The sequence below is a fragment of the Protopterus annectens genome, chromosome 16.part0, assembly GCF_019279795.1.
Source record: "Protopterus annectens isolate FY-2018-M chromosome 16.part0, PAN1.0, whole genome shotgun sequence".
NCBI lineage: Eukaryota > Metazoa > Chordata > Ceratodontiformes > Protopteridae > Protopterus > Protopterus annectens.
Window position 1 is genome coordinate 851,367,111 of NC_056750.1, and position 27,680 is coordinate 851,394,790.

At 44.5% G+C, this 27,680-nt stretch overlaps 1 protein-coding gene across 1 annotated transcript in view; it reads right to left on the reverse strand.

Moving 5' to 3' along the window:
* Positions 1-961: 961 nt before the first annotated feature.
* RAB2B (RAB2B, member RAS oncogene family) overlaps positions 962-27,680 on the reverse strand; it is a 1,018,409-nt gene continuing 991,690 nt past the window's right edge. Inside the window, exon 8 of the mRNA XM_044058254.1 lies at positions 962-1,889. Within this exon, the coding sequence (XP_043914189.1) occupies positions 1,785-1,889 (105 nt within the window). The 3' untranslated portion in view covers positions 962-1,784. The remainder of the gene's footprint in view (positions 1,890-27,680) is intronic.

Consider the following 27,680-nt stretch of genomic DNA (forward strand, 5'->3'; position numbering starts at 1 on the left):
CTGGAGAGACAGGTATGCATCCCACAGACTACCCTCTTCCCTGGAAAATACTCCACATCCATGTGAAGCAGAGTTCCTCCCTAACTCAATTCAAGTGCAACATTTGGATGGGGAATAGGAAGTTCATCCCTAGTTTGGCACCCATGTCTCTAATGGACAAAGGTAGCCTGTAAATGGTTAATCTTCTAGGCCCAAACTTGTAAATATTTCAGTTCCCATGCCTCTGCTTACATTTACTAAGGGTACCAGAACTTGTAAGTGATTTGGGATGCATGGCTAGGCAAAAAGTACCTAGTAGTCATTAGCCTAGTACGCACCTATGAACCTAAATCTTGTATAAGAGTTCCTTTAGTTACACAGACCAATTAAGAACCCTGTTACTTTACTCCATTTCTTATAGGATCTTGCATGGCAACTTCTAACTGGTCTACAAGGTTGTGAAAGACACCGCACTTACACTTCTAAAAAAAAATCTGAAAATGCCAACAATACAGTCTTCTAAAGACCTAAACCTACACTGCAATATAGAGAGAACACACTGGCAAGATAAATTTCACCTCCAAAGGAGGAGACAAGCTCCTACTCCACACAAAACAAAACAGGTCCTAAAGCTCACTTTTAAAACAAATTCTGATTGGATGTGGAGCTATAAATTCCACCCTGGGCTGTATACTCAGGCCCTTATGGTTAGAGGAAAGATGTACAAGAATTTTGCACTGCTTAGGCTACAAGTGGTTGAGTGGACCAATTGTCTACTAACAACCTATGAACAAAAAGCATCTTTAATCACAAACAAGCTCGGTGGGGGGGGGGGATATTGGAGAGGCAGATTTACCTACTCTGGGCTGTAACACAAGCAAACTGGGGATACTTCATTCTGCTAAGGAATTATACAGTAAATAAAACTGACTAAGCAGAACTAAACATGTACACCTTCTTTTAAGTATGACAGTACTAAAGGGAAGCAGAACAGTATTTTATCTAAGACAACAAGACAAACATTATCACCACTTTATGAAAAACAAAGGGAAAACAATTCTCCATGTACTTGAAAATTTTAGTTCTTCACAACCACAGACTTGCATAAAAATGCTGGAAGCCCTTTTCTTTATAAAGTATCCATTATTTTCTTGAATGCAGTAACATGATAAAGGACACCAAAAGACAGTACACTGAAATTAATACAGTTTATAGTGACCTGGAAAGCCAGTAGGCAGTGCCTACAGAAGAAAACTACAGCTTCTAGATACTGCCCTTCTGTCTCAGTTCTGCCTACAATGCATACCAACATGTACAGAAGCAATGTGGACATCTGCATTACAGAAATATACAAAAATTCAGCACATATATCATCCATAAATCTAAAGTTCTGAGGCAGAACTATGTTGTTTATGTTACTGACATGTAATTAGCAGGCCGCTGAGGACAAAAGTCATCAGCTAAGGTAGTCCAGTTTACTCTCTTCCAAGCTCCGCCAGACAGAAAATGGAGTCCTCTACCACATGTTTACAGTCTATGAGCCTTGCTGCGAAAGGACATATAAAGTAATGCACCAAACTGGAAATCCTGTTCCCCCTTTGGCCAAAACCATTTTGAAAGGTTGCAGAAATTGACACTTAAAGGAGAAACACTGATTCAAGCTGTAAACTAAAACATTAAAAGCAAAGTAAAATCTGCAGAGTCTGTGTGCACTACAAGCCTCAACATGTCAGTGCACTGGAGCGAATTGCATGTGGCCCCTCCGCAGCATAATACCAATGACTGGTGTACATGAGCACAACTATTTAGCAGCATCCACTGTCGCCACTAGGTCCCTGCTGGCCTTGGCGGGCTCCTGCACCAGCTGTTTGGCTAATGGACTGTTGAGGTCCTATCTTGATGCCGTTTGCCTGACAAAGACAAAAGAGAGGAAAATATTATTGCAGCAAGATAATACATGCAGGAGGTGTGAACCAAAAGAAAAATTTAAAGAGCAGTTCAAGTGTTTATATACTGTAACAGCAACAATTTCCAGTAATGAAAAATTAGCCATCAAGCTGTGATGCTGAAATCTGACAAGCAGTAGTTTTTAATCAACCAAGAAAAATTAAAGTTATTTACTTATCATAATGATAGACCTGAGTTCTCATTTTCATCCAGCTGAGCGTTTGGTTTGCCAGATCCGATAAGATCTGACCATGGCACTTTCTTATGAGCTTTGGATCCAAGGCTCTGACTCCTCTCCTAACCTTAATTCCCTCCTCCCTCCTAATTTACCTCAGATCGAGTTTGCTGACTCTTGCCTACAACATACAAGTATTCTTGAAAACTATAACAATCTATATAAATTAAAGTCAACAGCTTACTAAATATGTCAGTATGGGCGATGGAACTTAAAGCAGACAGGGTCTTAGATGAGGCCTGTCCGAGCACCAGAAGTTTATGTGACAACTTGGGAGGTAGGGGTATTGAACTGGATGAAAAATGAGAGAACATAGATCTACTGTTGCAGTAAGTACATAACTTTAATATCTGATGTGTATTATGATCCAATTCAACATTTAGGACAGATTCCCAAACTGCCTAAGAGAGACCTGGGTGGAATCAAGGAAGGATATTCTTGAAAATGGTAAAGCCAAAGAATGCATGAGCTGTGGATTGTACATCCAACTTGTAATAAGATACAAACATATGAACTGTTGACCATGTTGCTACTGCTGTTACACAAATGTCATCAACTGGAGCTTAAGTGCTGTAGAAGTTGTCACTGCCCTAGAGCAATGGGCCTTTAGTTTCATATGCAAGGATAAACTACAGTCCTTGTATACAAAGGAAATACAGTCTGAAAGCAATATGGGAATTATACTTTTGAGACTCATCTTCCCAATTTTACTTTAAAATGGACAGAAACAGTTGATGTGATTTTTCTGATACATTTGATAATGTGCAAGTAGAACTTAAGCTGTCTATGAACATCTAGGGTATGTAACAGATGGTGTCCTTCCAGATCACTGCTGCAGTATTCCTTACATAAGGGATCTGCTACCAAGGAAAGCCCAACGTCCATCCAGCCTTTAGTGTTTACAGGCACTGTACATCACATGGACGTACCCTGCACAAGGAGCCAAGGCACAATGATGACTTACGGACGCACTTACTTCAGAACTTCTTTGCCGCCAGTCCAGACGTCATCATTAACCATTGGTCTGAATGCCCTTCTGTACTCAAGCTTCAGTGGGGAATTCATCAACTTTCTCTCACCCGGGACTTTCTTTCCAGTCCCGACTCAGAGCTCCTTTCAGATGCCTCAGAGAGGGGGTGGGGGAGACTCCTTTAGTTCTCTCAAGGTCCAGAGTCTCTGGTCTCTTCAGAGGTCAGACATCATCATCAAGAAGATGAAGGCTTGACTTCTAGGTCTTCAGGTCTTTTGTACTCTCTTTCATCCCAGGCCCCTCAAAGTTTTCATAGACAATATTACAGTGATGTGGTATGTCAACAAGCAAGGGATACAAAGGTCCTACTTGCAGGCTTGGTTTTCAGGTTTGGGATCTAGCTGTCCAGTACAGAGAGACTCTCCTCAGGCTTTCTACATTCCCTTGGAGCACAATCTAATGGCAGACTCTCTGAGCATGTCCAGCACACAGGCTCACAAATGGATGCTTGACACAGAAGTGTTTCTGGACATTGTCCATCAGTAGAGTATTCTTCAGGTAGATCTTTTTACCTCCCCTCTGAATAGACAACTTCATCTTTTCTATTCCAGAGTCCCATGTCCTCTGGCTTGGAAAGTGGATGCCCTGTCTTCTTTGAAAGGGGATGTTTCTGTATGCCATCCTCCCTCCCCTCCCTCTACTTCCAATAGTCTTGCACAAGCACAGGCAATACTCCCCCCAACATCTTGCTAATGACTCCCTTTTGACACAGGAAGCATTGGTTACACTTTCTCTCTCACTTGGCAAGGGGCAATCACCATAAGTTACATCACCATAAGTTAACTCACCAGGTGGACTTTCTCACACAGGACAAAGTCCCTTTTATTCATTCTCACTTGTCTACACTTCAAATGATGCTGTGGGTGATGGGGTTTTGATCCCTTTTATACACCTCTTTTCTGAGGATGTGCTTTGTGTCTTGCAGGAAGCCATGAAACCCACTACCAGGAAATAATTTCTCCAAATGCAAGAGATTTTCTGTCTGGTGCCTCTTGAAACCAGGATCCCATTTCAGTGCAGGTTCATATGGTTCACTCGTGTGAGCTGCTTAGTGCTGGGTTGGAATATTCTTAAGTTAAAGCTCACCTGCCAGCAAATTCTGCTCATCTGCCCTAAGCTACTCCTCTGTCCTCTAGATTTGAGATCAACCAATTTCTTAAAGGTGTACTTTACATCAGGCCACTCAGGAACCCTATTCTGCCTTCTTCAATTTTGTCCTTGAAAAACTGACTCAGGCTACTTTAGAGTCTGCTGCCACAACTTCCTTACATTACACTTGGTAGACTGTTCTTTTAGCTCTTACTTCATTTGAGAGTATCTGAGTTTCAGTCTGTCATGGTGGTTTCTCCTTTTTTAGTTTTTCACAAAGACAGGTTGTCTCTTCATATTAATCCTCCGTTTATGCCAGTGGTGGTGAATGAGTTGTCCCTTTAATTTTTCACAGACAGGTTGTCTCTTCATACTAATCCTCCATTTATGCAGTGGTGGTTAATGAGTTGTCCCTTCATACTAGTCCTCCTTTTATGCCCCACCTAAATTGTCTTCCTCTTGAGAAAGTTCTTTACACCTTGAATTTGCACAGACAGTTCAGATATTTGGATAAGACTAAAGATACTCGTAAATCTGAGCAACTTTTTGTTTCCCTTCAACCCAGGTCTTTGGGTTTTAGCTGTCTCTAAGAAAACCATCTTATCAAGGATTTGTAAGGCCATTTCTTTTCATTTTTTTTTTCATGTGAAAAGTCTTTCCTCTTCTTTAAAGGCTCATTCTACCACAGATGTTGCTTCTTCTGGTGCCTTTTTCAAAGGCCTGGATACCAGTTCCATCCTTGAGGCTGCTATATGGTCGTCTGTTCATATCTTCACTAAACACTAAAATGTTGGATGTTATTTGCAGAACAAGAGCTAGCTTTGCCAGGGCTATCCTGCAAGGGTTTATAGTGGGATCTTTGGTGACTTCTTCCTCACAGGTTTCCTCTTGGGTCTTTATACTCTCTCTTACATAAGGAATACTGCAAGAGTGACATAGAACGAGATAGTAGAGTTGTGTGAAATCTTACATAACAGTAGATGTTCTTCAGGTCACTGTTGCAGTATTTGCTCTGCCCTAACCTACTTGCCCTTTTGCCCACAGACAACTTTCTTTTTCTTCCTTTTGGATGCACATGCTCGTTCCCGGTCCCTAGGGACATTTGATTCAGTTCTGAAGTATCTGCGTCTGCACATCACCTTTATGCCTTGGACAGGTAGTGTACATGTGACATACGATGCCTATAAACACTAAAGGCTTTGGGATACTGGCTGGACACTGGGCTACCCTTGGTAGGACATCCCCTACAGAAAGAATATTGTAACAGTGTCGAGAAGGACATCTATTGTTATGGTAACATTTAAAAAATGTACTTTCACCTTAGTTACACAAATTGGGAAAAACAATGCGAAAAATCAATGGATTGATTTAAATTTGCTTTGGATGTCATGCAGTATTTGCTCTGAATGACATGCTGTCTATGGAACATGAGGAAAGGTGGTCTACATGACAACACATGTAATTCAGAAATTCATTTAGTTAATGCAAATGGAATCAAAATATTATTTTCTAAGATAGATGCGCTTAAGACCAACTGATGCCACGGGTTCAAAGGGTTACTGAGTTAATGACTGAAGCATGATTCTAACATCCCATGGGGAACTGGATCCCAACTGGAGATTCTAAGAGAAGCAATGGAAGCATTGTTTATGCCCAGTTTGAAAACTTGGTATTGCAGCTATTTGAGCTTTGATGGTAGAAAAACTGAAAAAGTTTTGAAAGAAAAAATATTGATGGGAAAAGGGGTCCAATTCATTCAATGAGGCTCAGACTGGAAGCCATCACTTACTTTTATAAATTTTTTTAAATGATTTTTTGTGAATAAATAATGTGAACCAATGCAGAGGAAAGCCTAGCATTGCTGGCTATCGTTCAAACTGGAGAAACCATGCGGTTAAATTTAGGACTTTTAGTCCCTGGTACAGGCATTCCAGATGGTTGACTCAGCATATCCAGACTGGGATTCAGCACCCAGGGCAGGTGTAGCACATGAGGGCCAAAGGAAGAGAAACCAAAATTGCCAGGGCCAGAAAAGAGCAATGAGGGATCATCTTGGTCTTGCATCTCATGGCTACGCAAGATGTGGATTGTAGGATAATAAATTGGGTGTCCACTGTATTTTGAACATCCAAAGGCACTTGGAAATCTCCTTGGTCAAGTCCCTCTAAAAAGAAGTTAAATGTGCAAGGTAGTTCAGTGCTCTGAGTGCAATAGTCACTGAAGCATATGTCCATTTCCTTAGTCTGTATAATGCCCTTGACCTCTTTGTTAGGGGGATGGACAGAAGAACTCTCTTCTAACAGTTCTTTCTTTGGGGCTGCTGCAACTACCATGGCATCTACTAGAGGACCTTTCATCCAGTGCTTCCTATCCTTTCGAGCTACTAAGATCTTATTTTTTTTTGGGGATAGGTCCTTCCATGCCCTCTGTGCCATAAGATCTACAAGGGCACCCGGAGGGAGAAGGGGACAAGGAACACAACTTCATTCAGGGAAGGAGTTTTATTGGACCAATCCCTCTTCTGTTTTATCAATTCTAAGAGGTCTCCAAAAGTGACTTCTTTCACAGGGGATCTAGGGGATTCTTCGCCTTCATCCAAATTTATGTCTTCACAAACTCAGAAGAGGAGTCTAAGTGCTTCCATTTGCACGTATGTTTCCTGGGAATGTGTCTCTGGAGTTCTGGTGGTGACAAGTCAGAATCAGAACAGGAACTCGAAGGTTCAGGTCTCAAGGATTATGGGTTCTAACTGTCCCTGTCGATCTGAATGAGAGGTTTAAGATACAGGTTCCACTAGGAGTCAGGATGGATCCAAACTCCACATCGGTCTTCTTGGTCCAGCCAAAACACCTTCATCAGCCTGAAAAGCAGATGCTGCAAGTACAGCCAAGAAAGTATTCCCTCTGTCAAAGGATTCAGGAACTCTTCCCTGTTCCAATCAAAGTCGACTGCGAGCATGACCTCAGACCCAAGCTATTGAGTCCTGAAGGTTTGAGAGGAAGATACGTTTCTGAAAACCATGGAGTCAACTCCATCTTTGGGAACCTAACACTGATGCTTCAGCTCCAAGCCTCATTCTGATAGGGCATAAGTAGAGAAAGTAAGGGATGTAGTAGATGCTAAAGTTACCTGAAATGCCAGATGCAATGGAGGTGTGCCGGAAGGGTTTGGCCCCATGAGCACCATTCCAAAAACTCAACAGACACTGGAGAAAAATGTGACTAGATCAATGAGCCTGTACCTGGGATCTCTCTTTGGGGAAGGCACTTGGAGAACTCCCAGTTGGATTTTTGTCAAATATTTCCTCATCATGCATTCAACATCAATTTCTGAGAGACTTTGGTGGATCAGACTGACCTCGATGACAACACTATTGAAAGAGGTCCGGAAGGGCGTTTGTCCTGAAATAGTTGAATGAAGCAGAGGGCTCAACGGTTCTGTTGAAAATGTAGCATCAACAGAGGGAGTTCAGATGTGACTAACAGATGGTTCCAACTGTGTCAATGTTTTGGGTACTGCAGTTGAAGAACCAGCTGGATCAGGGACATTTTCCTTGATTTTTCTAGTCTCTTCTTCCAATTTCATTTCCTCAGACCTTTTGTTTTCCCCTAAAGATTTATCCTTTTCTCTATGGTTTTCTTTGGACTGACCCTTTTCCTTCTCATTTCCCTTTTCTGTCCTACTGCTGGGACCAGCTGATGCTGTCCTGATTCGGAAGACATGGCTACAGAAGATGACCCTGTATGTGGGGGCAGGTAAGCCCCTTTTCCAATGAATTTTTCTCATGTCTTGAATAGCCCCGGACCCAACGGCAGCAAACATATCACAATCAGCCTGTAAATGAGCGGCAGCTAAGCAGTAAATACAAAGAGTGTGGGTCTTGGGAAATGATTGTGTCTGCAAGCAGAGCACTTTTTAAAACCTAAGGGTTTGTCTGAAACCAGACAAAATATTAGCTACATAGCAAAAAAATAAAAGGTTATGTCTTACCATAACTTGGCATCTGTGTTGTCTTCCTTCATTCCTCCTCACAATCTGACCTTCAGATCCAGCTCAGCCACAATTTACAGACTTGGATCCGACCATCAAGCTCCTCCCTCCTACCCATAATGCCCCACATCCACCCAAGTACCTCAGATCAAGTTTGCCAATTCCAAACATTTAGCATCCACACATCCAGGAAGTGGCAGGAGACGCTAAGACATGGGATATACAAGAGCCCCTTCATCATCAAGGTGCTCTATAAGAAAGGCAGGGGGGAAGTTGGGTGGGAAAGTGAGGAAGAATGAAGGAAGACAACACAAATGCCAAGTAATGGTAAGACATAACTTTTTAATCTGATATCGTCAAGGTCTCCAGAAATGTAAAACTGGGTGACCCTCAGGGAAGGATATGCCGGAGCCCCATCGAACCAAAGGAGGCCCTCCTCTTGGATATGACATCAACTTGTAATGAGATACAAAGGTTAGACCTTTAGGTTAGGTCAGGTCTGTTAGACCATGATGCCGCAGTGCAAATGTCATCAATGAAAGTTCTAGGATAGAAGGCCATAGAAGTAGCCATAGCTCTGGTGGAATGTGCCCCAGCAGGTTTAGGTAATTCCAATCCCTTAGATGGGCAAATATACAAGATGCAGTCAGATATTCGTTTAGCCAAGGTAATTTTAGAAAACGCTTGTCCAAGCCTATTAGAGGAGAAAGCTATGAAAAGTTGATCAGACTTCCTGTACTGTTTGGTCCTGAGTAGGCGAAAAAGTTATCTATGAACATCTAAAAGATGGAGAACATACTTCCTAGAGAAATTGGGAAAGAACACTGGCAATTGGATGGATTGATTAATATTGCTCTTGGTAGCGACTCAGAGCATAAAAGACAGACTGGTGTGTAAGGATAGTCTTCCTTCATGAAAAAGAATGTAAGGAGGTTTTGACGATAAGGCTTGTAGTTCAGAAATCCTCTTAGCGGATGTTACAGCCACTAAGAGGACTGTCTTCCATGACAGAAACTTCATGTCATAACTAGCTTCTGGTTCTAAAAGTCCCTTGGGCAAAGCTTGCAACACAAGAGTGAGGTCCCAAGGGGGAGATGGGGCCTCAATAGGAATACACTTTCCATGAAGGATTTGCAGAGTCAAAGTGAACAGAGAACGGGATTGACTTGCAGTAGGAAAGTTGGAAATAGCAGCTAATTGTAGTTTGATGGTCAAGAAGCTAGCAACTTCGTTAAACAGGGCACTAAGAAATAAAACATTTGAAAATGGTGCTGAGAAAGAATCACCGTTCCCTGCTCACGGCCCAAATAACAGATCTTTTCCACTTACTAGTGCAGACTTAGTGGAAGCCTTTTGCAAGGCTAGAAGACTTTTACAGACCGAGGACTTAAGTCTGGACTGTCTCACTAGGGATGGAAGTGGAGAAACCAATTGGTCAATTTGAGGGCTCAAATGTTTGAATGTTGCATCCCTGATGGATGGGAAAGGAGATCCTGACTTGGCTCCAGATTCCAGAGGGGATATTTCAGATGAGGCCACAGGAAGGGGAACCACAGCTGATGAAGCCAGGAGGCGGCAATGAGGATGACTGAGCTCGTCAACCTGCTTGCCGTCTGAAGAAACTTCTGAATGAGTGGAAGAGGGTAAGCATACAGGAGGCTCAGGGGCCAATCAAGGACTAGTGTATCCCATGGAGACTCCCTGGAGGGGGGAATCAGAGCCAAGAACTTGCTGCATTTGTTGAGGGGAGAGGTAAATAGGTCGCAAGGTTGACCCCAACCGTTGAAGATCATGTTCGCCACTGGATTGATTGAGAGACTGCTGATGCAGAACCATGAATAATCTGAGTCTGGCTGGCAGATCTTTGTTTTTTCCTGGGAAATGCGATGCAACTAGAAGGCGATCTGAAGACATCACCCATTCCCACACCCTCATGGCCTCCCTGCACAAGGGATAAGAATGGGTTCCTGCCTGTTGGCTGATGTGCCATACAACAGACATGTTGTTGATGTGTACTGCAACAGTCCCCAAGGGGAGAACGTCCTGCAAGGCTTGCAACATTAGGACGACTGCTCTTTTCTATAGATTGATATGCAACCTGGTCTGAGTAGGGGACCACATGCCTTGGATCATCTTCCCACTGTAATGCCCCTCCCCCACCCAAACTGAGAAGAGCCCATGGTCACGGTGGCCATAGAGGTGTTGTTCAAGAATGGGTCTGCTTAGAATGATGTCTGCTGTACCAACCAAATGAGGCGATGCCTGCAAATGGGAGTCAACCTGACATGAAGGGACAATGACAGAGAGGACGGACCACTGTGTTGCTAACTTCCACTAGAGAATCCGCATGAAAAATCTGGCTAGAGGGACTAACAGAACGGCTGCCCTAGGGTCTACAGGATCAATTGAGCTGTGGGGATCTGTTGGGTTAACCATTCTTGCAACTGACTTCATAAAATGGTTACACTATGAGAAGGAAGAGACACCATCTAATCCCTTGTGTTGAGCTGCGTATATAAGAATTCCAGGTCCTGTGCTAGAGTTGAGTTGGATTTGCTCACGTTTATGGTGATACCCAGGGAGTGAGATAATTGGATTAAGCAGTCCCTGGCTTGGATTAGCCGATGCCTTGTGGAAGTGGTCAGCAGCCAATTATCTAAACAAGGAAACACCTTGAAATCCCCTGAGCCTCAAAGTAAGCCGCTACCAACGTCATGCATTTGGTGAACACCTGTGTGTGAACTGTGGTGAGCTCAAAGGCCAGTGCTCTGAAATGGTAATGATTGGCTCCCACCTGGAAACGCAGATATCTCCTGGAACGCTTGTCTATTTATTTATTTATTTGCAGTTTGTTGCCAGGATGGTCCATTGGGCCACTAGGAACCCGTTTTCAATGGAGTCCCGGGGAGAAAAGCTCCAGTAAATGAAACAAAACTAACAGAAGTTAATTACAAAGCAATTATAACAATAGATAATGTAGTAATACCCAAAATGGCAAAAATACAAAAGCATGCATTCATTAAGAAGAAAATAAAGTGATTAAACAATTACATTTAGGTACAAAGTCTGTTGATTGCAATAGGTTCTTATTGAAGTGTTATGCAATTATATTTATATACAAATATACAAGTGTATGAATACAATAGATGCTTACTGGAGTAAAGCAATAAAAGTAGGATCTTTGATGCGATTTTGATGTGATAGTACTCGTCCTGGAGCTCTATCGAGCACATCCAGTTGTCCTTGTGCAACAGTGGCAAAATGGACTGAACTTTAACTATTTGGAACTTAAACTTCTTTATGTATTTGTTTAGTTTGCTTAGATCCAGGATGGGTCTTAGGTCCGCTCTCTTTTTTGGCACCAAAAAGAAGTGGGAGTAGGTTTCGAATACTCTCTGTTCGGTTGGGACCTCTTGGATAAATCTTTTTAGCAACAATTGTTGGATTTCCTGTGCTGCCTGTTCCCTTTCGCTGGCTGGTACATTGGGAAGGCTTTTGGAGTTTGGGGAAGAATAGAAAAGGGAATATAATAACCTATGGCTATTATACTTGGCACCTAATGGTTTTGAGTCAGCTGTGTTCAGGCTCCTGGGTGCAAAGCCAGTTGACCCCTGACTGCCTCCAGAGATGTACAGTTGGGCAGTGCTTCAGGAGCACTGGTAGGGCTTATAGGGAGGAGGTTCCCTAAAGCCCTGGTTCTGCGATCCCCTTCTGTCTCTGGGGTGGTATCTACCATCAAACCCTCCCCCCTGTGCCTTTAGAGGAGGGTTCCCTGCGTGGGTCCTGGAAAGGCCCTTGAGATTTATGAAACCACATTTTCTTACCTTCGCACTGGTTCCTGGAGAAGGACCTGGGGGGGGGGGGGGGGGGGGTAGTAGAAAAATTTGATTTTAAAAGCAGAAAGGGTCTTTCTCTCCTTTTCACTGCAGGTTAAGTGTCTCAAACTGATGGTCCAAAAAGGGAGGAGACATTCTAAGGGGCATTGACAAACGATGCCTTAAAGGGCTCCACAAAATGACAGCATACCTCGTTAAGGAGGGGCCTGAACCGGCTGCTTGTGAAGTGCCCTCTGTGGTATGGGAGATTTACCTCATCTATGAACTGGCGATGGATGAAAGAGGTCAGCTTGGGAGAAACTTTCTTACATGCCTCCACAGGGATGGACTCGGAGAAAGAGAGAGAGAGAGACTGAGAGTCCCCTTGATCAGATCTCTCTGCAGCAGAGTAAAATGAGCCATGTAAGCTCAACGACCTCAGCACAAAGTGGGCTGAGGCATAGACACACTTCCCAAACCTGTCCAGTGCTTTAAACTCTTTGTTAGGCAGAGGGACATTGGCAGTTTCTTCTGCCAGCTCTTTCTTGGTGGTTGCCGCCAGCACAATGGTATCAACTACGGAACCCTTACTCCAGTGTTTTCTGTCTGCAGGGGTACCAGAAACTGACTGGGTAATTTGGGTAAGGGCTCAATAGTGTCCAGTTCCTTCTATGCTCGGCAAGACACTAAATCCACCAGGGCATCTTCTGGGGGAGAGGGTCACCCAAGACGTAGACAAACCTGTCCCAAACGCCTCCAAGAGAATTGACTCTTCAGACAAAAGACGTTGGGCAAACCATCCACCTTTTTGCTTTAGAATCTCTAACATGTTCCCAAAGGAAACTTCTTCAGGTGGGGCTTGGGGGAGATCCTTCCCCATCGCTCAAAGTCAGTATCCTCCTATCACTGAAAAACCGCAAGAACTATGATAACTCTCTAACCCAAGCTTGAGAGCATAAGATCAGTGTCCGGTTCGCTGAAGCGGCAAACGTGATCTGGGGTATGTGGGTTGATGTGGGGCATTACAGGTAGGTGAGAGGAGCTTGAGATTTGGATCCAAGTCTGTAAAATGTGGCTGAGTTGGATCCAAAGGTCAGATCCAAGACCCTATCATGAGGAGGAATGAAGGCAACATCAGATCACACGTTATGTTAATTCCTATTAAGATACATTTTAGAGAGCAATTTAGAAAGACACACTAAAAACCTCTTAAAGTAACTATAAAAACTACCAAATCTCAACAGTCTAAAATCCTAGTAGCTACTACCACACTACAAATCCTAAAGGGAGAAGTTAAAGGTAGAAAAAATATCGTAAAGTGTTTAACTTATCGTGAAATACGAACAGAGCTCTCGGACACACATTTGGATGAATAAGGTGGCAAACATTATCCGAGGTAAATTACGATGCAGGACAGAATTATGGGTAGGGGATGAGTCAGAGCCATGAACCCAAAGCTGTGGAAGAGGGTGCCAAGGTCAGATCCAACAACCCAGAAGATGAATTGGACAAAAATAGAAAACATCTGATTAAATGCTTGACAGAACACACAAGTCACTCATGGAAATAGTAAAAGGAAAAGGCAGATTGAAAAGTAAAACATTTTATCCAGGAATGCCACCTCCAGCAGCAAAATACTCTTTCATATTACCCTTAACACACAACAGGTATAGCTTCTTCCGGATCAAAGTCATCATACATCTCAGGTGCAAATTACTTCTCAAAGATCACTAAAATAATCAAACTGACTGCTACAGGTGCATAGGTAATTATTTCATTTGATTCTATGTTTTTGAAACAAAGCCACCTGATATTGTTATATCTGATAACACTGTATAAAATGCAAATTCAGAAGAACCAGAAGATTCAGAATGAATGTTCAGAAGATTTGCACATAATGTGAAGTCAGTGCTTGAACTGGTAGTTATCTGCAATCCAATGGACAACTGAAGAAAACTACCCAAATGGTTATGAATCTCATGAGAAAGCTGCACTAAAGTTATGAGGTTATCTTGCATTTCTGGAACACAAGAATACTCCAAAGAAAGGAGTGCTAACTCAATTGCTGATGGGCAGGAGGCTGAAAAAACAAACTTTCATTACTTGGTGACTACATAAAGTAAAAGAAAGCAGGAAGACAGAAGTAGGACATGTGTTGTGTTGTTTTACTTTCTAGCCAGCAGCACTTGAACTGGTAAGAGTTGCCCCTACACTGGAGTATTCCTATACGGTAAGCATGAAACTAAGATTAAACAACCGAAAATGTGGCCTTGCAAACATCGTCTGAGATTGAAATTCCATGGAAAATTCCATTTCCTTTGAGGTGTGGTGATCCTGGAGTTGGTATATGAAAATCTGTGTGATATGGAGGGTTTACACCCACATTAATGGGTATAGGTGTGGGAGGGGGGTTGCCCTGGCAAACAAACAACTTTAAGGGAGACCAGGAATGTTAGACATTTGCTGTTCAGTGTTTTCCTCTCATTGTGGGACGTGTTCTTATGACTCTTGACATCCAATATTCCAGAAACCACAGAAGATTACCATACCTAATGGTGGGAGTCAGTGCAAGCATTCAAGAGCTATGGAACACTCTGCAACCTGAAGCTGAAACTGTTAGTACAGTGGCTGAACCAAGTTCTCATCAGGTTTGTCAGCAATATGCTATGTTGTGTAAAGGAAGTTCCAGGAAGATGGACAAACACTCCTGCCAGAAAACAGACAACACAGGAACTGTGGTAGTCAACACTTGCAGAGAAAGTCTCCTGAAGTATACTGTCTCCTAAAGAAGCTGCGGTGTAGCAAGAACCGCCCCAGAAGTGTTAAGTTAAGGACACTGTATGCAGTTGAAAAAACAGTACACATATATAGACTGTTCCAGAGATTAAATGAATTCCAAGCATTGAAATATACTGCTATACTTCTTACCATAACGTTCCATCTATTTTGAAGTAAAAATGACATGCATACTACAGTGCCAGAGGAAAATGTAACAATGCATGCTCCTCCTACGTACATTAACTTTTAAGTTTAAAAAGGGGTGTCAGACGGGGCAAACACTTAAATGCTGATCAGTTAACTACAGGGATCAGCGCATGTTACGTGGGATAAAGATGGTCCAGGGAAATCAGTGTGCATCTCTGGAGGTTAAACTACAACTTCTCAGTGTGATACCTGTAAAGTCTCCTGCTGTAACAGGGGTATACCCACTATTCTTGTTCATTCAAATGAACATTATGGTCCCCTAAGCTATGTCTGAGATGTTTGCAGTCAGACACTGCATAATTTGCAGGGTTACAAAGTCCATCACCAGGCTGATTAGTACCTGCTAGCTCACTTCCCGACTAACAGTGGGAGAAAATGAGGAGTACTAATTTATACAATGTTTGACAGTACTGACCCACCATATTTCTGAGAGAAGATGGTTCTCTCTCAAGTTTTGCTGCTCACTTTCCCACAAAAGGCATACTCCCTTTGGTATCAGGACTTTGTGCTGCCCATTTTTCTCCACCCAGACACAGGGGCTTCACACAACCTTTACTCAGCTTGTATGTATTAAATACAAAATTGAGAATGCTTCAGTTAGGAATACAAAAAAAGTTATGTCTTACCATAACGTTCCATCTGTGTTGTTGATCTTTGTTCAGTCATTACTGATAGGTTATTGGTTCTGTCCTTGGAACATAGCCGGCCATATATCAAGTTCGCATCAGCCAAAAACCCTTGAGCCAAGGTCCTACCCAGAATGCTCTGCTCCCAGTTACCTCAGATCGACTTTGCAAGTTGATTGACAAAAGTAGAGGCTACCTCTGGTCACAACAGGCCTACAATAAAGGAGTATATGAGATCAACCAGGAACCTCCAGAGGGAGAAGGAGTGTGGGGAAGTAACAACTGAACGAAGATAAACAACACAGATGGAACGTTATGGTAAGACATAACTTCTTTATCTGACATTGTTAATCTTCGTTCATTCCTTACTGATGGGACAGAGTCCCCAGCTACCTCTATCCCTGGATGGCCCTCATGGAAGGACATTCCTGAGCACCATGGAGCCAAAAGAAGCTCTACCTTTGGAGGCCAAATCCAATTTGTAATGAAGAATAAAGGTATGAGGTTTGGCCCAAGTCACAGCTGAGCAAATATTGAGGGAAGCCTTAGCATGAAAAGCTGCTGAAGTTGCCACAGACCTTGTAGAATGTGCTTTCACTCTGAGGCAAGGTGACATTTTTCTTGTTGTAGATAAATGTAATGCAAATTCTCAACCACGAAGCCAATGTAACTTTTGAGACAGGATGACCTAGTCTTAGTCCAGAAAAAGCCAGAAATAGTTGGTCTGATTTACTGGTAGATTTTGTTCTGTCCAGATAAAATCGTATTTGCCTATGAACATCCAAGGAGTGCAGGCAATACACTCCCCTGTTAAGAGTGGTTGGGAAAAAATACTGGAAGGTCAATAGACTGGTTGACAGACCACTCTGACACCACTTTTGGTAAAAAGGAAGAATTAGTTCTCAGTGATAACCTATCCTTATAAAAGATAAGATAGGGAGGATTGATGCATAAGGCTTGAAGTTCTGACAAGCATCTGGCCAATGTGATTGCAATTAGAAATAGTTTTCTACGAGAGATATTTTAAATCACATGAAGATGCAGGTTGTCAGGTTCAAAGGGGGGAGCTGTTAGGGCTTGCAGGACCAAGGCCAAATACCAAGGTTGTACTGGTTCTCTAAAGGGAGGTTTTAGATGAAGAACCCCCTTCAAGAAAGTTTTACAGTCTGTGACATCAGCGAAGAATCCTGAAAACCAATGTTGAAATTTGACATGGCAGCTAAATGCACACGAATAATAGAGGCAGACACCTCAAGCTGGAAAAGGTGCGATAAGTAATCCAAAACCACCGAAACTGAGGCTGACAAGGGGTGTTTATTCCCTGCCCATGGAGAAAACCTTTTCCATTTATTGAGATAGATTAGTCTGGTGGACAATTTATGAAATGCAATAAGAATATTGCGCACTGGGGATGAGAGATTTTCCTGCCTGGCAATTTTTGGAAGTGGAGAAACCAAGCTGTCAGCTTCAGGGTTGTTAAATTGTGGTGAGTCAGACCCTGCGGATGGGAGATAAACGCTGGGGATGGATTGAAGATCCATGGTTGATCTAGCAGGTGACACCAAAGGAAGGGGAACCAGACTTGTAGAGGCCAAAATGGAGCAACGAGGATCAATTTGCTTTTCAACTGCTGAGCTTTCTTCAGAAACTGGGAGATGAGGGGGAGAGGAGGATAAGCATAAAGTACACTCAAGGGCCAAGTATGGACTAGAGCACCTCTCAGTGAAACTGTCCCTGAGGGGGGATCAGGGCAAAATAGCGGCTGCACTTCAAGTTGGTTGGGGAGGCGAATAGATCGCAACAAGGCTGGCCCCAGCATTTGAAGATTTTTTACACTATCACAGGATTGAGGGACCACTCGTGAGGTTGCAGAAGGCACCTGCTCAATTTGTCCACTATCACGTTAAAGCTTCCAGGAATGTGCATTGCAATCAGAAAGCAGTTGAAAGCTATCGCCCATTGCCATATTCTCAAGTCCTCTCAGAATAACGGGCAAGATCTGGTGCCTCCTTGCTTGTTGGTAGCACTGCCCTGAGTTCCACGACACTGATATGCAAAAGGACCTCTGTCTCCGACCAGGTGCCTTGGACAGAGATTCCCTGACATAGCCCCCCCCCCCCACCACCAATCAGGGAGGCGTCTGTGGTCACCGTGGCTTTCAGGTGATGAGGGCTGAAGGGGCAAGCCCACTGTTGGGGATTTTGAGACATCCACCAGAGTAAATCTTGCTTGCATCTCTAGAGTTACACTTATCTGAAAAGACAAAGGATGGTGTAGAGGGTACCACTGAGTGAGAAGTAACCACTGAAGGAGCCTCATGTGGCTAGAGGAACAATGGTGATCGAGGCTGCAATTGACCTCAAGAGTTGGGAGTATTGATCGAGCGGGAAATTTGTGGTGACAGAGCAGTGGTTGAACATGTTGCCTTATTCTTTGAAGCCTGTGGCCCACAAGAGATGCTGTGCAATTTCACATGTCCAATGGTACCCTGATGAATTCCAAAGACTGGACTGGGGTCGTGTTGGACTTCTCCCAGTTTATATTAATTCCCAGTCGTCGTGCTGTGAGGAGAGTGTAGTGCAGGGCTTCTTCCAGTAGATGTGAGGTGGAGGCAGTGAGGAGCCAGTCATCTAGATATGGAAATGCCTGGAATCCTTGAAGTTGCACGTGAGCAATAACCACTGCCATGCATTTGGTGAACATACTGGGGGCTGTAGAGAGACAGAAGGGCAGTGCTCGAAATTGGTAGTGACTGGCTCCTATAAGGAAGCAGAGGTATCTTCTTGAGCGTTTGTCTATTTTTATGTGGTAATACGCATCTTGAAGATCTACAGAGCACATCCAATCATCTTCTTCCAGAAGAGGAAGGATAGACTGAACAGTGACCATATGGAATTTCTCTGTTTTTACAAATTTGTTCAGTGTGCTGAGATCCAGAATTGTTCTCCAGTCTCCTATCTTTTCTGGCACTAAAGAACCAGAAGTAAAACACAGATCCTATCTGGTCTGGTGGGGGGACCGTTTGGATGACTCTTTGTAGCAGCTTTTGGATTTTGTGTGCTGCTGCTTCCCTTTGACTGGGTGGAACGTCGTGTAATACTCTGGATGAGGTTGGACAAAGATGACAGGGGATGCGATAGCCTCTGGATATTATTTGTTCTACTCAAGAGTCGGTGGTTGTGTTTCGCCAGGCAGAGGGGTACAAGGAAAAACGACCCCAGATCGCTTCCAGAGGTGAGCAGTTGGGCAATGCTTCAGGACCGCTGATAGGGTTGGCCAGAGAAAGAATCTCTGGAACCCAGGTTTTGCGGACCTCCTCTGCCCCGAAACGGGCATCTTCCATTGGAGTTTTCTCCTCTTTCTCTAGGGAAGAACTCGACACGTGCATCATGGAAAGAGCCCTGTGATTTCCTGTGCCACATTTTCCCGCTCCTCTGATTTCTGGAGTAGAATCGTTGAGGAGTGGAGTGTCTGACACCAACGGCAGATAGGGTCTTGCCATCTTGTTCGCCAACAAAAAAGCGGCTTCGATGGGGGCATTCATGAAGGAAGCCTTAAAGGAGTCCGTAAAGTCGCAAAGGCACATCCAGGCATGTCTGGTGACTATACCCAATGCCTGCCACTCTAGCTGCTCCTTCTGCTGCGTGACAAATAAGACGCATGGAAGAATTGAAATGGACTCTAGGGTGGCTATCTGAGAAGCTACGTTGTCAAGGACCTCCTTAGAAACCGTTCCTGCCAAGGTTTCAGAGAGTTGGTTGATAAGATCCCTCTGGAGCCTTGTAAAGTGTGCCAAATAGTTCAAAGGCCTTACGGCGAAGGTCGATGAAGCAAACACACGCTTCCCTAGTCTATCGCCCGGGACTCCTTGTTGGGGGGATGGACAGTTGGGCTCTCCTCTGCCAAGTCTTTCTTAGTTGGAGCCACCACCACCATGGTATCTACTGGAAGACCTCGTGACCAATGGGGATGCTCAGCTGGGGGTGATAAGATTTTATGTGGCCTCCATATCACTTCCAGGGTGTCAGGAGCCTTCCGTGCGCTCTGGACGATGAGCTGGACAACCTCATTGGCCGGCAGGGTAACCCAGGAGGTAGGGGGCAGAGCATGAAATGCCTGCAGGAATACGGATTCCTCTGAGGAAGGATTAGTGGACTTCCAGTCACCTCTCTGTCTAAGAATCTCCAGGATGTCACCAAAGGATACCTCATCAGAAGATGACCATGGGGATCCCTCCCCATCAAAGTCCATACCTTCGGTCAAAGACTCCTCAGTGGAGTCCATGTGCTTCATCTTGCACTAAGCTTTGCGGGGTACTTCCTCAGTTGGAGGTTCTGGGAAAGACTGCAAACAGGGGGTCTCCTAAGGAGGAGAAACCTGAGGCCCTTGTGCCCAGTGTCCAGTGGCTAAGGCTTGTAAGAGTTGCTGCACAGAGGGGGAAGAGGACTCCAACATGTGGGGGTTTGCCAGCGGAGGCAAGCGCCCTCTCCATGGCCTGGAAGGCCAGCCCACCCAAGGAGGAATGGGAGCCCCGAACAGAGCACTACAACTTCAGAACCAGTGTCACACCCTGCCCCGACGAGCCGACCTCCATACCAGGAGTCTCAAGAGGACTGTGAAGCGTGAGAGAGGGAGGATTCCTGGAGAAAAAAAATTGGCATGGAACCAAGAATGCCCTCCCACATAGCACAGCCACTGGCCTGAGAAGAGCCCGATACCCAGTGCACCAAGGGCCACAAGGACGACTCCAGTTCCAAAGTGAGATCCACTACTGGGGTCAGAGGGAGGGAAGCTGCTGTTGGAGTAATGGGCTTCGATACTTGGGTGGAAGTCGAAGGAGGAGTATACGTTGGAGTTTGAGGAGATATACGTTCACCTGGAGGGAACGTGGATTTTGATGGTTGAGAGAGACCTCTGGCCATCAGCAACTGGTCAACAAGCCGCAACACATCTTACTCAGAGAGGCTCCTGGTCGACCTCAAAGAGAAACTTGAGGGCGATTCTGGTCTTTCTAGAAAAGGACTATACTGGCTACCAACAAATGGATCCAAGGAAGGAGATTAATTGGTCCTTGCTAATTCGAGAGGTCCAGAGCCTGGAACTGAGGATGTCTGCACCAAAGAGAATGGTGTTGGAAGTAGTCTGTGCCATCAGCGCCATAAAAGTCGAAGGTGTCTGCACCGATGGGTACGGTGCCGTTGAGGAAACGGTCTGCATTGGTAACAATGACTGTGCCGAAAAGGACTGCACCGAAGAACATATCAGTGCCGAAAGTGTCTGCACCATGGAGGACAGTAACATCATACTGGGGGGGTGAAAGGGATTGCACCAACGATGCCGAAGGGGACTGTACCTGCATGGATGGTGCCGGTAAGGGCTGCAATGGAACTGTCGGAGCCGTAAATGTCTGCACCGGGAACTCCGGTGCCAGTGTCGATAAGGAGGACATGGCTGGAACATGAATAAACTGGGGTGGTGCAGAGCCTGGAGCCAAAAGGGTCACACTTGGCAGCGCCGAAGTAGTTGTAATTTTCACCTTCTTATGAGTAGACTCCCTATGATCTCTAGAGGGAGATGAAGTGAGCGACCTTGATGAGGAAGAGAAAAAATGCCTCTTACAGGGTTTAGCAGGAGGGGGTGAGCCCTCCGACCCAGAGATAGTCTCACAGAAGAGAGATTTGAGAAGATCTTTCAGGATTAACTTGTTCTTTCCCTCATTAAGAGCCCTGGTCGAAAAATTTCTACAAATCCCACACGAGGGATCCACAGTAAGACAGGAGACATTCAAACAATAGACACAAGTCATGGCCATCGGAAAGTGGTAACTTATGATCGCAATCCTTACACAGTTTAAAACCAACACTACTTTTCTTATCCAACATAATGATGTGGAGAAGAACAACAGTATCAAGAAGAGGAAAGGCCCCCAAAAGGGTAAGAAGAGAGATGAAAGGATTATCAATGATGGTAATGAAGAATTACCTCAAAGGTAAGAAAAAAGGGTAATAAAGGGAAATGGACTAAAGGGAGAGCATCTTAAAGATACGATAGGGTAGACAATACAAGAAACTGTTTGAAAAACTTTAAAGTAGAAATGGTATAAAAAACTTTCAAAATAATGTTACACTTAGCTGAAGAGAGTGGCTTGACAGTTGTACAGCAACACGGCAAATGAGATCTGAGGTAACAGGGAGCAAAGCATTCTGGGTAGGACCTTGGCTCAAGAGTTTTTGGCTGACACGAGCTAAATATATGGCCGGCTCAGTTCTGAGGACAGAACAGATAACCCATCAGTAAGGAATGAACGAAGATTAACAACAGCATCTCATGTCCAGAGTCGATGTTCTTTAGATCTGTTGCAGCCTAATTAGAGCTGCGCAAACAGTCTCAGATGGTCCATGTTAAAACTACAAAAAACAGTCATAAATAATAACTCTTCTTGTGGAATAAGCAAGCAATAATGAAAGACACTGTGTGTGTTAATGTGTAATTAATGCCTGCAAAGGGGTGTTGTGAGGGCTGATGCCACACCTCTGGAAGGACATTAACAAACACCCTGTCAGGCATTACTGCACTTCGAGAACGGGGTATCTGTAAGGTTGTTGTGTTTTACTTATGTACTTTTTTTAACATATTTTTGATGGAAAAGTTTCAAAGCCTAATGTTTCATACTTGCTGTAGTACATATGTTAATGGTGTTGAAGGAAGCATTTTACATCTAAAATACATTAAAAAAATAATAGTATTTAAATACATAAGTAACACAAAAATTTTACAGACAGCCCATTCTCTAAGCGCTAGCAAAGATCATTCTCCCTCCACTCTCTCACGCATGCTACCGGGGATCGTTGAATCGCTTTTGCATGTGCCCACACACACAAAATCTCTCTGCTTTCATGCAAACATTCACTCACATACAGATAGAAACACACGTTTCAGTTTCACTTGATTGCTCTCTCGCACTCATACACGCACACACAAGCTTTAAATTTTATTTATTTTTTTATTTTTACACTCGCTAAACAGCGAAAGCGCTGCTTAGCAAGTGTAAAATAATGGCTCACTTGCTCTCACTTTCACTGACAAGCATGCATGGACACACAAATGCACCTTTTTTTGTCTTCTTTTTTATTTTACACTTGCTAAACAGCAAAAGCGCTGTTTAGTGAGTGTAAAATAATGGCAGCTTTGCCATTTTCACAGCCAGAGCTCCACGGCAGCTTGATATGCTGCCATGAAGCGGTGGACTCGTTTTTTGGTGGGCATTACTTGTACATTAATGCCATGCTGGAGAACACTTGTTCTCCAGTCAGGGTACTGATGTACAGCAAGCCCACTTTCTAAGCCATAACGTGTCACTGAAATGATTTGACTGTGGAATCACAGAATACAAATAGCAATCCAGTTAGAAATGGTCCGTTTGACAACCGCAGTCTCCGTTACATGCTAATCCATTTTAATAAAATATTAGTCTTGATGCACAAGCCTGTAGCTTTTTTTAGTTGTCATATCTGAAAGAAAAGTTGTGTAAAATCTTATCATAACCTTAGATGTCATTCTCTTCCATGTTGCAGTATTCTACATGTGGGTTTTCCCCTCCAGTTGTACCGGCCAGGTTTCCAAAGATTCAGTCCCTCTAGGTGCATCGGATGTCTGACGTGGCAGCTGGAACGTGGGCCATAAAAGTGAGGTCTGAATGCACCCGCCCTCAGAACCTAAGAGAGGACCCAGTCGGAGCCAGTCCTGTAAGGGCATAGCCTGTACATTGTCATCCAGGACAGCAAGTGCAGATGACAAGAGGGGAAGGTGGGAGGGAAGGAATACTGCAACATGGAAGAGAAGGACATCTAAGGTTATGATAAAATTTTAAACAACCTTCCTATGTCCTTTTATTCCAATGTTGCAGTATTCTACATGTGGGTGAGTGCCAAACTTCACTGAGGATTGGGTGGTGGCTTGGATGATGTTTCCAGGAATCCATGGAGGACAACCCTGCCCTAGCCCTGGAGATATGGTCTAATTTGTAGTGTTTGTAAATGTGTGCACTGAGGACCAAGTGGCTGCCTCAAGAATGGCATTAGTGTCCAGCCCCTTGAAAAATGTTCCAGAAGAGGTCATTGTTCTGGTGGAGTGGGCTTTGACATTGCCCTGTAAAGTCTTTCAATGGTGTAGGTAGCAATAGGAAATGGCCATGGAAATCCAGACAGAGATGGTCTGTTTTCTCACAGCTTTCCCCAGGGCTCTAGGGTGGAAGGAGACAAACAGTTGGTCAGATTTCCTAAAAAGTCTGGTTTTATTAAGATAAAACCTTAGTTGTCCATGGACATCTACGGAATGAAGTACTCTCTCACTATCCCCCCTGAGGATTAGGGAAGAATGTAGGAAAGTGGAGAGTCTGGTTCTTTGGGAGCAAATGACAGGTTAGTCCTAAGAGTCACCCTGTCCAGGTGGAAGATCAGAAAAGGTGGTGTGGCCATAAGAGCTTGCAATTCTGAGACCCTTCTGGCTGAGGTCAGGGCTACCAGTAAAACAGTTTTCCATGTGCAAAATTTTATGGGAGCTTTGTCTGCTGGCTCAAAGGGGGCTAGTGTGAGTTTTTCTAACACATAGTTAAGGTCCCAGGGGGGAGGGGAGGGTTTCCTGTGTGGTCTCAAGTGCAGTACCCCTTTTAGAAACAGCTTAGCTGTGAGTCTGGATGCAAAGGGAGGCAGGCAGATATAGCAGACAAATGTGCTTTCACATATGAGTATGACAGGCCTGTTTGCATAAGTTCACACAGGTAAGAAAGGATTAGGGGAATATCACTTTCCAGTGGGGGCCCAACTGTCTTTTGTAACACCAAATGGAAAAGCTTTTCCATTTAGAAAGATAGGATTTCCTACTGTTAGGTTTCCTGGCCTCCTGCAGGACAGTGAGCACATCCTGGTTGTATAGGTGCCTGAATGGGGTAAGAATCCTATCAACCACAGGGTGAGGTGCAAGGATTTCCACTGTGGGTGTATCTGAGTCCCCTTGTTCTCTGTGAGCAGGTCCACTGAAGGGGGTAACTTGTGGTGATTGCCCTTGGATAGGTGAAGAAGAAGAGGGAAACAGTGCTGTCTTGGCCAGTAGGGAGTCACCAACAAGATTTTGGACAAGTCCTGCTGAATTTTCAGCAGGACCCCTTTGTATCAGTGAGAAGGGGGGAAATGCATACAGGAATTTCCCCTTCCAAGTCATGGAGAAGGCATATGTTGCTAATGCCTTGCGGTTCAGTATCCTGGTGCAGTAGCCAGGAAACAGCCTGTTTATGGAGGAGGCGAACAGGTCCATCTCTGGAATACCCCACTTGTGGACCATATTCAGGAACACATCTCTTTTGCAGCATCCATTCGTGGTTGTTTGACGTGGTTCTGCTTGGGTAATGTGTCTGATTGTTGTGCAGGGATGGGATATAGGCGGCCTAGAGGGTGATCACCTGTGTGGTAGCCAGTTCCCACACCTGCAGAGCTAGTCTGCATAGAAGGTAGGATTTGGTCCCCCCCGCTTGTCGAGATACCTCAGGACTGTGGTAATGTCTGAATATCTTTAGAAGGCCCTGCTCTACATATGGCTGGAAGGCCTGAAGAGCCAGAAGAATGGCCCTCATTTCTATCACGTTTATGTGGTCTTGTCTGAGTCTGTTTGTCCACAAACCTTGTACCTTTCTTGTCCCCCGAGTTGCTCCCCAGCCCAGGTCTGAGGCATCTGTGTACATGGTTTGGGAGGGAGAGGATGGTTGCAGAGGCAGACGTGGGTTTCGGACTACATGAGTCACCCACCATCTCAGTTCCTGATGGAGGCAGGGGAGCAATGGGAACCTGAACTCCAGTGCGTGGGAGTGCTGGGTCCTCACCGACCGGAGGTACCACTGAAATTTCCTCATGTGCATCACTGCTAGGGGCAACATGGGGATGGTAGCTGCCATGTAGCCTAGATGTCTGAGAAATTGTCTTGCAGTCAGCTCTGTTGATTGCATAGTAGAACTGGGGCGATTCTGAAGGGATACCACCTTCTCTACGGGAAGAAAGGCCTTCATGAGGTCTGTTCTGATTCTGCAACCCAGGAAGACAATATCACGTGAAGGGATGAGGTGGGACTTTGGGAAATTGATCAAGAACCCTAGAGACTGGAGGACAACCAGAAGGTCCTGGAAATGGCTTAGAAGAGTTTCCCTGTCTTTTGCCTGGACTAGGAGGTTGTCTAGGTAAGGGAATATATGAATTCCCTTTTCCTGCAGAAGGCGATGACTGGAGTGAGACATTTGGTGCATATCTTGGGTGTCGTAGAAAGCCCAAAGGGCAAGGCACAGAACTGAAAGTGATAAGGGCCCGCCAGGAACCTGAGGTATTTCATGAAGGTGGGCTTTATAGGTATGTGAAGGTAAGCATCCTTTATGTCCAGTGTTACCACGAACCCTTGTGAAAGGAGTGGAAAGAGAATGGGTAGGGACAGCATCCTGAAACTTGGGACTTTTAGGAAGGGGTTGAGGTGAGAGAGGTCTAGAATTGACCTCCATGGATCTTCCTTTCTGGGTACTAAAAAGATTCTGGAATAGAATCCTTTTCTTTTTGCTTGCACTGGAACTAGCTCTATGGTGCTCTGAAGTAGGGTCTGTAGCACGTGATGAAGGAGGGGTAGCTGACTGGGTGGGGGCTGTGGGATTCCCATCCTTGATGGGGGAGTGAACCAAGACATGAAGTAGCCGTCCTGAAGGATGGACAGGACCCACTGGTATGTGGTAATGAGTGATCATGCAGGGAGACCGTGAGAGAGATGGGCAGAAAGGTGGGTGGCGGCTGAAATTTTGGCAGGCAGTCAGACACTACATGCCCTATAAGGAAAGGGAGACCTTTGGCTGGAAGGCTGAGATGGCCTAGATGGAGGAGGCTGTCTTTTAGCAGGTTTTCTAGACTGGGGAGCATCAGGTTTGAAGGATTTCCTGATAAATTGCGTCTTGGAGGGGTAGTTCCTCCTGATCTTGGAAAAAGGTGAGACCCCGATATGTTTTTCAAGTCTTATAATTCTTTACTTTTATGTTGTAAGGATTTAAAAAGGTCAACCACTTTTTCACCAAAAAGTGCTGAGTGGTCCAAAGGTACATCAAGGAGTTTGGCCCTGAAGTCATCTGGTAGAGGCTGTAGTCGTAACCATAAGTTATCTCCTTAGTACTGAAGCTGATGTAGCTGACTTGGCTGAGGCTTCAGCTGCATCATAACTGCAGCTCAAGGACAGTCTATTCACTTGAGAGAGGAGAGGCGTCAGGGAGGCCTTGGCTGCACAATCAGGGATGTCTAACTCTTTAGAGGCTTTGTCTAGGAGAGCTAGAGAGTATTTGGTCATATGAGTTTGGTAGTTTGTGGCCCTAAATGAGAGGGTGGCCTTAGTATAAATTTTTTTCCCAACCTCTCCATGGTCTTGCTGTCGTTGTCAGCTGGAAGGATAGTAGTGGTCAGCAGTTTGGAGGCCCTGTCCGCAGAGATGGAAATGGTGGCTGGGTTGGCAGGGGGGCATTTAAGGAGAAATTTCTCTGTCTCAGCGACCTTATACAATCTGTCTGCTCTCCAAGGAGCTGGAGGTTGGGAGTCTGGGTTAGTGAATGCTGAGGCAAAGGCATCCAGAAAAGCAGGGTGGATGGGAGGAATAGCAGAAGGACTGGGAGTGTCCATTTGGATGAGGTCATAAAAACCTTTTCTGAACATCAGACATATCCGATGACTGCCACTTAAAGTGGTCTTTCATTTTATTAATGGTTTCCCCATATGTAAGATCCTCTACAGGGGAGTCAGGTTCAACAAAGCCCTCCTCAGGAGAACCATATCCCAATGAGTAAGAAAGAATCCTCAGAAGAGTTAAATAACCCCTCTTCTTTGAGGTGCTCTACCCTCCATTCCTGGGTTGGACGTCTGGGACTAAGGAGGGGAGGAGCAGTGGCAGAGGGTTCTGCTGAAGACATAAAGGCATTG